This window comes from Cryptomeria japonica, chromosome 2, assembly GCF_030272615.1.
Source record: "Cryptomeria japonica chromosome 2, Sugi_1.0, whole genome shotgun sequence".
NCBI lineage: Eukaryota > Viridiplantae > Streptophyta > Pinopsida > Cupressales > Cupressaceae > Cryptomeria > Cryptomeria japonica.
The window spans coordinates 578,894,387-578,905,170 of NC_081406.1; the positions used below are offsets into that span (position 1 = coordinate 578,894,387).

The window sequence follows — 10,784 nt, forward strand, 5'->3', positions numbered from 1 at the left end:
AAAATAAAAATTAGAATTCAATACATATAATTTTAACCTACAATATATATATTTCTAAATTTCAATTATAATTAAAATGATATTAACTATTTCTATTTCTAAATTAGTGCAAATACTTACCAGCCTGACACTAGTTTTCAATTATTCAATAACATCTCCTCCACAAAACAACCACATGAAAACCTACCCTAAAACATGCCATTATGCCTTCAAAAATATAGCCTCGATTACACTCGTTTATTTTCCAGACATGAGGTTCTAGCTTTTAGTTAGCAAGACCCCAAAAACCCTATTTATGCTCCCAACGACCTTAACGTCCGTTTTCCCTCCCTCCATACCCGACTTTGCTCAAAAAATGTTCTGCTGCCTCTAGGTACCCAAATTTCATCCAACGTCACCAGCCAACACGCATTTCACCTGGCAAAGCGCCAGTCCAATTCATCAGCTTATATAAGCACACCATTCCTCGGAATACATGCTCAATTTATCCCGCCACAACTGCATTTTCATTGCAACCCTAGCAGATTGCAACAGAGCACAACAGATACTAGAGAGGTGTTTCTATTTTATCGTCTTTGGTTACAGTTTGTGAGAAAATGGCGCTGAGAGCAGGTAGGTTGATGTTAATGGCGGCTGCCAAAGCTCAGCAAGCTCGTGCTTCGACGGAAAAGCTTTCAACGAAAGTGCCTAAACCGAAGACGAACCCTAGCCCTACTCCTAGCCCCATCAAAAAAGAGAAAACGGGCATTATGCTTGACCGCCCCGTTTCTACTGAAATGGGAAAATTCTGCGGGGTCTCCGAGATTTCCCGTACTGAGGCTATGAAGAAAATTTGGGTATACATCAAGGAGAAAGACCTTCAGGTTATTATTTTCATTTCACATTCTCTTTTCTAGGGTTTCCTTTCTTTCCAGATTTTTTTGTTTGTATCTACCATTTCATGTTTTTATTCTGGGTTTTTTTTTCTTCTTCTTCTTTCCCTTTTTGTTGTTGCGAGGGAGCTCGTTGTTGGGAGTTTTATTTTGTATCTCTTCTCAGCGTTTCTTATTAGGTTTGAAAAACTCATTACAATCTGGTCTCGAGGGACATACACGACAACAGTTCTCGAATGCGTTTGAACCACTATATTGATATTGGTCATTATTACCTTTTACTGCAACTGTACGCGATTTGGTGTGTGCAGGTTCTTTTAAATTTTTTTTTTATGTTGAAAATAGTTTTTATTTTTTCTTCTTCAATATATTGTATGCGGCTTCACCTTTTGAAGAAGTTTTCCATTTACATTATATGGTGTTTGAAATTTTATATCTAGGTTCTTACCCGGCAAGCAATGGAAACACTAAGTAGGTGTACGAGTCTGCTTGTTTGGATGATTTTAAGGAAAATTCCATCTTCCATTTAGTCTCTAAATTGTTCATTTTGGGTACTCCCAGGTTCTTGCTTCATCAACAATCTTTGTACCACACTGGGGTTTACCAGTCCCTTTATCTTGATGCATGCACAGTCTTTTTAACTCCTCTTTTTTTTTCAACTGTTTCTATTTAATATATTTTGGTGTATTTGATATCTCTGAGGTGGATTTCCTTTAGTGGTAAGAAGCGGAGGGCGTGACAACTTAAACTCTTAAATACTATTTTATCAGAGAAAGTAATTGCAAGAAATTGATAAATATTTTTAGGTTACTTACCCAGGTTCTTATTTTTGAAATAATTTCAAATTTATCGAAAGTATTTTAGAAGTCACACCCGAGTAGAAAATTGTAGATTATATTTCCTTGGATATTTTAGGACGGGTGCTGCTCAGTTTTTGGCATAGAGGGATTGAAAGTTTAGAGCATCTGCTTAAAATATATTTAAATTTTTTGTTACCAAAAATTAGCCTGCATGTATTGTGTTTTTGTTTATGACTCTCTCTAAGCTAAGCTGTATTTTGGATGGACTCTAAGTGGCTGCATGCAATTGTGTTTTTGTTTATGACCTCTCTCCAAGCTAAGTTTTATTTTGGATGTACCTCTTAATGGCTGTAGCTCTCCCGTTATCCTTGAATTTTTCTTGAAGCATTCGACTGATGTCATTGATGCACAATACAAGAATATCATTGCGTAGAAAAATAAATCTGTTGTAGCGTTTGCCCAGATTTTCGCAAAACAGTTAATTGTTTTCTTTGCAGTTGCTGTTGAGACAATGTGGTCTATTCTCTCCATGAATCAAGTGGGGTTACAAGCGAGAGTGTGTATTTACATGTAGGGGAATGTATCTACATGTGGACAACTTTTGCTTTACATACACAAGTTGTGTCACCTGTGATTGGTTTGATGCTTTAGATTTTTATTTTTAAGTATATTTTTCCACTAAAAAGCTTTATTCAACTCGAACATTATTAAAAAATTAGGTTTCTTGGATAGAGAAGTAATTAGGAAATTTAAGTGAACGTGATTGGTTTAATTGTTTAGATTTGTATTTTTTTAATATATTTTTCTACAAAAAACTTTATTCAACTAGAACATTACCCAAAAATTAGGGTTCTTGGATAGAGAAGAAATTAAGAAATTTAAGATAAACGTGTCAATCAGTATAATAAAAGAGGACAGTTAAACTAAAATAGACACTCTTTTTTTTCGTTTTCAAATTATTCTTTCTTTTACATTCATAGTTGTAATTTCCCTTTTAAATTTTCTTCTTCCCATATGTTGCTTGAAAAATACTCAATTGGAACGATGCTCTCAAACCTGGGCACTTGGATGAAGAGAAAATAGGAATATAAGAGGACTGTGGTAAAAACTTAAATATAAAAGGATATTCAAATTACGTTAACCTTATTTCTTCATTGATCATGATACATTTTTGGTCACTTGAGGCAAAATTATTCTCTTCGTTGATTTCTTTGTGTTTATCAGCCACAGATCCATTGCTTGAACATCTTTGAACTGTACCTTAATCAGCGGTCTTGGGTCTGAACAAATGAACCTTACTCTTTTCCCTTTCATTTGTCCTACCAGGCATTGGCTCAGAATGTGAGAATGGTTCAAGCATGTGCCCTGAGGTTGCTGGATCCCTGTGGTCACTCATTAAATCATTTAGTTTTTTTGTATCCTCTGCTGCTTTTCTCTCTAGTATTAATGGCTCCTTTGATCAGAAAATCTCACCATATTACTGATTAAATTTCTCTTTAGAGTTTCAAGAAGATTCTTTTCTTATTTGACCAATGATTTTGAGGTCTACTAAGTTTTTTGACAACTGCCCCTGTATTGCCAACTTCCTTTGCACATGTGAATTCTATATCTGAAAATTTGTTTAGGGCTTTAGAATTAATACCCACATAGAATTCAAATTCCATAGCCGTCCATTTTATTTGGGAACTGGTCAGAAGACCCCAATAAATTGTCTTTTAGCAATTTGCTGTCATTGTTTTTTTCAATCATGGTTACAAGGATTAATCTGAGTAAAGTGGATTTTAAAAAGGGAACATTGCTCTGTTTCATAGTGGTACACTCTGACTGTATAATAGAATACAAATAATGACTACTCCAAGGACTGCTTGCTTTATATATTGTGTCGTCATTTTAAATCATAGCAGCCAGATGCACCTCTGCCCCTCCTTGGGTGCATGCATTTGATATGGATGCAGATACGATACGATGTGGATACACGTTGGCTACTGTATCCACGCGTGCCCAAAAACCCTTTATTTTCCAACCGCTTTGGATACTGTGGGATTTTATTTTAAAAAAAATTGAGGTAAATTTTCCTAAACTTAACACAAAAAATCTTCAATCATGCATTTTTTTAATTGTTTTTGGTATAAACAAAACCCATCAAATGAGGAAGACAAATGAAATGCTTTTCTATTTCAGTGACCAATTTTTTGGGGTTATCTTCCAATGCAACTCTACAATTTTTTACATATTTTAAATTGTTAAATCAACTTATAATTATTTATGTAGCAATTATGTGTCTATATTGCTTTTAAAGTAATGAAAATATCCTCTAATCACTTAATTTGTTAAATATATCAATATGTGCATGTGTTTTTTCATGAATGTCGTATCTAGCCATATCCATATTGGGGGTCTTTAGGGTCTTCAAAAATGGTCCTATCCATATCTATCTCCTATCTCCTTATCTATGTCCATGAAACTTTGTTTTAAATCAAAACTGAGGGTTTTTGTAATATAATATCTATATCCTTATTCGTGTCCACGAAACTTGGTGTTAATGCATTCTTCTTTGGGAGAAGTTTGAGGTGAAAGCCCTCAATCCGCCCTTTGCGAGTAGGTGTGGTGGATCCACCCTCTGCGAGTAGGCATGGTGGAGATGCATTCTTCTCTGGGAGAAGTCTGAGGTTAGAGCTCTCGTTCCACCCTCTGCGAGTAGGTATGGTGGATATGCATTCTTCTCTGGGAGCAGTTTGAGGTTAGAGTCCTCGTTCCACCGTCTGCGAGTAGGCATGGTGGTAATGCACTCTTCTTTGGGAGAAGTTTGAGGTGAAAGCCCTCTTCCACCCTCTGCGAGTAGGCATGGTGGATCCACCCTCTGCAAGTAGGCATGGTGGGTATCGTGGAAGGAATTCCATGATGTGCTTGTTCATCCTTTGGGAGTAGCTATGGTGAACGCATTATTCATGCGAGTAGGCATGGTGGGTATCATGGAAGAAATTCCATGATGTGCTTGTTCACCCTTTGGGAGTAGCTATGGTGAACGTATTATTCATGGGAGTAGCCATGGTGGTAGTCACTATGTGACTTGGTTATTCAGAAGGAATCCTCTCTAGCTAAGAGGGAGTGATGTTGTGTAGCTAGGGCAGATCCCTTCTAGGGCCAACCTAGTGCACAAGATGCCAAGTGCCCTATCGGCCTTGGCATTTGGATGAGCCTAATTTGGGGCAGGCCCTATTTGGGCGAACCACTTGTGTGTAACTTGTGATTAAGTTAAATGTAACTTGCAACTAAGGGAGACTCATATGTAACTTGTAATATATATTGGTCTGACCCTATCCTTGGCACCAAAAGTATATGGCCGACTTGAGGTCTACTAGGAGGTTTTGATTCATATATATGCAAGGTCATGATTGCATCAATAGATATGAATTTAGCAACATGAAGGACATGTAGTGTGCTCGGGGGTGACGGTAAGAGCTTATCGTCTATGGTTGGGAAGGCAACAAACCTGATGTTTGCCTGTGGTTGATGAGCACTACCATAAAATCCACAATGCAGGTAGGTAAAATAGTTTGCCCATGTTTAACTTTACTGTTGCTGCTATAAGCTTCATACCTATATCTGTTTCCTGTTCCTATCCTATTAATTTAGCTTTCTGATAAAGCTTCTTTGAGCAACAGGTATAGGATTGAGTTTCAAAAGATGCCTTAATTGAGATGGCTGAAAATGTGATGTCCCTTCTAGAACATTTCTGATTGTTGCCTTAAAACAATAATTCCAACTTAGAATAATTGTTTGAGTATCTTGAAAAAATACTAGCTAAGCATCTGTCAGTAATGAACAACTTGTGTAAAGAAACCTAAAACAAATACTATCCAAAATATTTCAGACACACATAGAATTTGCAAAATATACAAAATGAAATACAGACTAGAGAGCACAGCTGATAATTGAGACTTCAATGTCAACTGTTAAATCATAAATGCTAGAGATCAATCAAAATGATTTATTTTAGGGCAATTGCAGTCGAAAAATTGATACAAATAAATAACTCTAATATTTCTTTTCATTGAGAGTGTTGATGTCATTAACTAGTTTGTTTGAATACAGAAAACTTGCAGCCTTTGGCAATGAGTAGAATTGGAGATTTGGGTGAGGGATGAGAGGTAGGAACGAATTTATGCCTTTGTTTAAGTGTTGTTAGTGACTTAGAAGTCACCTTTTGTGTGGGTTACTTTTCTTTTCTTTGTACTTAGTTTTTTTGTTTATTATAAATATAAGTTTTGAATTTTAGTTAAAGCTTTATGTTTTTAAAAGATGCACATTTATTTACCTGTTGAGGTTTGTGTGGGTTTGACTGAGACATACCCAGGCCGAATGTGCAGGTCTGAGATGGATGCTGGTCAAACCTTTTTGGCCAGGGTTCAAAACCTGGCTACAGAGCTTCACTATGTGCCAAATATCTGAGTAGATAATGTTGCCTGAATCATAGCTTATCATAATTTCTGTGTTGTAATTGATCCTTTACAAAGATTAGCATGTTTTTGTCTTTTGATCTCAATTATTTCCTTTGCATATTCCATTTCTTATTTGAGAACGAAGTATATAAGTCAGTGTTAACTTCATGCAGCTTGACTTTAGACTTTTCTGTTGCAGTCCAATGCTTATCCATGTCAGATATGAAATTCAAATAGTGACATTTCATATTGAATTAATGTTAACTAGCTTCCAATAGTATCACAATTAAAGTCTCAGCTTGTGAGGTTGTGGTTAGGTGCAAGTGTCTTTTCTAAAATATCATGTTATCTGTTAATACAAAAGGAACCAAGTTAAATGTCAATTTGCAGATCTTTTATATGTTAAACGTTTTTACAGTTCGCTTTGTATCAATTTTCTATCACCATATCTCATTTGTTATGTCCAGGTAGTCTGGTGCTTAAGAGGTTTGATTGCACCTTAATCCTTTTAATATAAGTACTGTTTAGATACTTTTGAATTTAATAATCTCTTTTGAGTGTTTGTGCAAGTGTAAGTGATTCTAGTATGATATATTATTGCTGTTTACATTACTTTTAATAGCAGTTGCTTGTGTGAAGAGCACAGCACATTGCAAGGGTTCAAGGGGCTCCTTCAAAGGGCCATTCAAAAGGCTTGATTCAAAAGGTATGAGAAAGGGTTAGGCAATTGGTTGATAGGGTGGAAAAGACTACTATTGCTGAATTGTTTAAATCTCTTTCAAAGTTTTTAAGCTTTGGTCAAGTAAATATTCAACGAACATGGATATCAAGGTCTTGGGAGCTTTAGAAGCAAAATTTTGGATAACGATATTCTCAAATCAGCCTGAAAATCTCCGCTAATGGAAGAACTTAAAATAGTCTCTGATCCCTACTAATGGAACTCTTTGAAATTTGAGACTACTTTTGTAATTTCAATATTAACTTGTACATTTATTTGCTAACTAAATTACTGCAGGGATTTTAGCTGTAATTTTATTACTGTTGAAAATGTGGTATTAGAACTGATAATTAGGGTAGTAGAGGTTTGTAAGTCACAAAATTGGAGGCCCACACAGAAATTGTGAAATTCAATCAAACTGTTGAAAGTGTGTTTGTGTGTCGGCATATATAAAGTTAACTATTGAATTTATTGAAAATTCAGTACAAACAACAGGATTAATTCTTTAATACGATTCTGATCAAAACATTCAGTTGAACAAATTTCCATGGTAAAAATGGAAACATTTTGAGATTTCACCGCATTCATAAGTTTTATTTAATCTCAAAAGTTTGGGGATATGTAAATTTTGCTTTCAAAATGTCAAGAAATGTGTAATTCATGTTAATTATGTCATTGCTCTTGTAGTCTTGCAAATGCAAGAATTGTTGTATTATGGAAGTGATTTAGAAGTAGGTTCCTGTCAAATTGTTCTTGTTGTCAACTATCCAAAGGCTGTAGCACATAGGATTTCTGTAGGATATTATTCTTTTCCAAGTTGTACGTGAAATATAATGGTTGGTTTAGGTATGTCAAGTAGACAGATGGATTTCATGCTTAGTGGGTGCACAAAAATAACATAGCAGAAGTGATATTTACACTATTTTTGAGTTATCTCCCACTCCTCTTGATTTCCCCCTTTTGAATATGTATCTTCATTTTTGGAATTTGTTTGTCTTAATGTATGACTAATTTTCTACTTATGCATTATAAGAGCATTAATTGAAAGTTATTCCTTTGGTGGTATCTATAGAATCCTGAGAACAAGAGAGAGATTATATGTGATGAGAAGTTGAAGACTATTTTTGATGGGAAGACAACTGTCGGAATGATGGAGATAGCAAAGTTAATAAGTCCTCACTTCATCAAAGCTAAGTAATCCCCTTTTCATTTGGTAAGAACTGGGCCTTGTACAAAAGGAAATTCAACTTCATTACATTTGGGATTATTGTAAGTTGATAATTTAATACTGCGCTGACTTCTTCTACAATGTTTGTCAACAGAGACATGTAACTACACCATTGGTTTAAAGAGTGAAATTTGACAAGGAAGAAAAGCATGCATGATGGCTTCGGTAAATACTGTGCAGATGATTTTTGAAGGCAACACTTTTATTGAATACTGTGCATAGTTCAAGTTTTTGGACTATGATATTTGTGAATTTGTTTTAGATTTTCAAACTAGTTGCATCCTCTTTGCAAGTATGCATGTTCCTTGTAAACTTTGAAATCAGTTTGTTTGGAGTTCGGGCACAATTTTTAGGTGCTTGATTTTGAGATTGAAACTCTACTTTTAACCAATGCTCCATTTTCGAGATTAAGATTTCATTTTTCCTGTCAAAGAACAGAAACTTTTCTTTTTTGTTGAAGTATTAACCTTTCTTGGTTTGTTTTTAGGGGAAGTTTAAGAAGGTTTATGATTTTATCTTTTCTGTAATTTGCTTATGATGATACTTTCTCGAAGACCTTAAGTTATTCTATTCTCTAGTATATAGGCATTAGCTGGTGTTGACTTCTGAAGTTTTATGCCCTACGAAGATAAATATGGCAGGTATTGCATCTTGTATAAAAGATTTAGAATTCATCTACATGGTTTGATGGTTTATATAATAAAAAAAATAGTGTTTTTGGTTATGGATTTGGCTTTTTTTTGGGGTGCGACACTGCTGTTTTTCTATTGGAAAATGGAAGAGCATTACATTGGCAGAGGGATGCTCAAAATAATAATTATATCATTGAGTTCATTTAGCAATGTATTACAATGTGACTTTATTAATGTAAGCTTTACTATTCCAATAACCCACCCTTAAGGTTTACATTCCACACAGTAAAACATGTTGATTGAAACAAACATATGCATATGCTTTAGAAGTATTTTTTTGAAGAAATCAATATTGAATCTAGTGTAACTCAATCACTGCCTTGTAACACTTGGAAAGGTATAATTTCCCCTCGCCAAATTCTCAAATCATGGATCACTGCCTTGTAACACTTGGAAAGGTATAATTTCCCCTCGCCAAATTCTCAAATCATGGATCCTTAGAATTATTAGACAAAAATCCATTGCTCCATCAAGTTGTCTCTCCCAAACTACCTCGGCAACAATCTGTATTGAGTTCCCCATATCTCTACTTGTCTTCAAAAAGCGAACTTCACAATATATGTATGCTTTGCATTAACTATTTTTGCTCCAAACTTTTTTTATTCAAATTATCCCAAAATTCTGTTCATGGTAGGCAACTTACCTTAAAGATTACCTTACATTTGAAATTGGTTATTATAACTCTTTTTGGTCATAGGCAACACAGACGAATGTTAAGGAATTTAGATGGTAACATGCAATGAGGATAGACTTTAATAAGATCACTGCAATGAAAATGTTTTAACTCCGATGTGTGTATATATATATAACTAACTATTTATCTTCTATGATAATATCAACAGCTTGTTGGTTCGTGAAACTGCCACGGTTATTGGTTTTGGTTTCCGTTCACAACAAGTGTCGATGCTTATAAATAAAAGGATGAAGAGTCACGTCCACGTAGGGGCATGACTTTACATGGCTTATGCCACGTAGAATCATGATCCTACAGGGACATGACCTTTCATTCAATGTTGTTATATATTATTTGTTTCAATCCAAATGAAGCTATATCCTTAACACCCTCTTAATAAAAGAGGATTGAATTTCATAATTAAGTTTTAAGGAACAACATTCAAGATAGACACATTCAATTGACATGATTATTCACTTAGTAACACTTACTAGTGAAATGCTTGAAGTTTTATTAGAGTACAACTTTGATTCTAGTGACAATTGTTGTATTATGATGTCCGGCACATTTCGGGACAACAAATTAATGTAGTCAATCATGATATGATTGTTATCATCATTTTTGACATATTTCGGAACAATCATTTAATGATAACAATTCAATGATTCATCATAGCAAATTTAGTATCAAGATTTTTGGCACATTTCGGGACAGCAACTTAATGTCGTCAATATTGATAACAGATCAGGTTATTGTGAAAGTTGTCACCTTACAATAATGATCTTACACTTACATCACGTGAAAGATCGTCACCTTCCATGACATATGATTAAGATTAATGTAAAAAATTTCCATTATAATTTAGTCATACCAAGTTTATCTCTAAAGTACTCCATTTTCAACTTTGCAAGAGGTTTGGTGAATATGTCGGCATTGTGCTCTTCAGTGTTGATGTAGGTCAATTTGATGACATTCCTGTCTACCATATCTCTTATGTAATGGTATGAGATTTCTATATGCTTGGATCAATTTACAAAAAGTTTGAGATTCACAGTGGGGTTTAGGGGCTTCCCAAATAGTCCAACTAGCAATTTCTTTAACCATGTTGCTTCACGTGCTCCCATGGAGGCAGCTATATGTTCGGCTTCAGTAGAACTATGAGCAACTGTTGACTGTATTTTGCTAAACCAGGATATCATAGCCGATCAAGACTAAAGCAACACTTCGTTGTATTTTTACGATCAATGGAGCTTCCTGCCCAGTTGGAATCAAAAGACCCTTGGAGTCGTATCTCAACATTTTTATACTTCAGACCAAGTCCAATAGTGCCACACAAGGATCTCAGAATATGCTTAGCAA

The 10,784-nt window shown here is 34.9% G+C and overlaps 1 protein-coding gene across 2 annotated transcripts; it reads left to right on the forward strand.

Annotated features, from left to right (window-relative positions):
* The first annotated feature begins 227 nt into the window (after nt 1-227).
* Nucleotides 228-8,471, forward strand: LOC131051257 (protein TRI1). 2 transcript variants are annotated; one of them, XM_057985691.1, is made up of 4 exons: nt 228-863; nt 6,761-6,820; nt 7,905-8,045; nt 8,155-8,471. In XM_057985691.1, the coding sequence occupies exons 1-3, from the start codon at nt 597-599 to the stop codon at nt 8,028-8,030; spliced, it is 453 nt and encodes a 150-aa protein (XP_057841674.1). In that variant the 5' UTR covers nt 228-596; the 3' UTR covers nt 8,031-8,045; nt 8,155-8,471. The 2 variants fall into 2 exon arrangements, with proteins under 2 accessions (XP_057841674.1, XP_057841682.1); XM_057985699.1 differs by lacking the exon at nt 6,761-6,820.
* Nucleotides 8,472-10,784: the final 2,313 nt, after the last annotated feature.

What these genes read in the sequence shown, in the direction of transcription:
- LOC131051257 (XM_057985691.1), top strand. Translation starts at nt 597, where the DNA reads ATGGCGCTGAGAGCAGGTAGGTTGATGTTAATGGCGGCTGCCAAAGCT. An exon ending in TCAAGGAGAAAGACCTTCAG is followed by an intron (nt 864 to 6,760) that starts GTTATTATTTTC and finishes TGAAGAGCACAG; the next exon opens with CACATTGCAAGGGTTCAAGG. An exon ending in CAAAAGGCTTGATTCAAAAG is followed by an intron (nt 6,821 to 7,904) that starts GTATGAGAAAGG and finishes TGGTATCTATAG; the next exon opens with AATCCTGAGAACAAGAGAGA.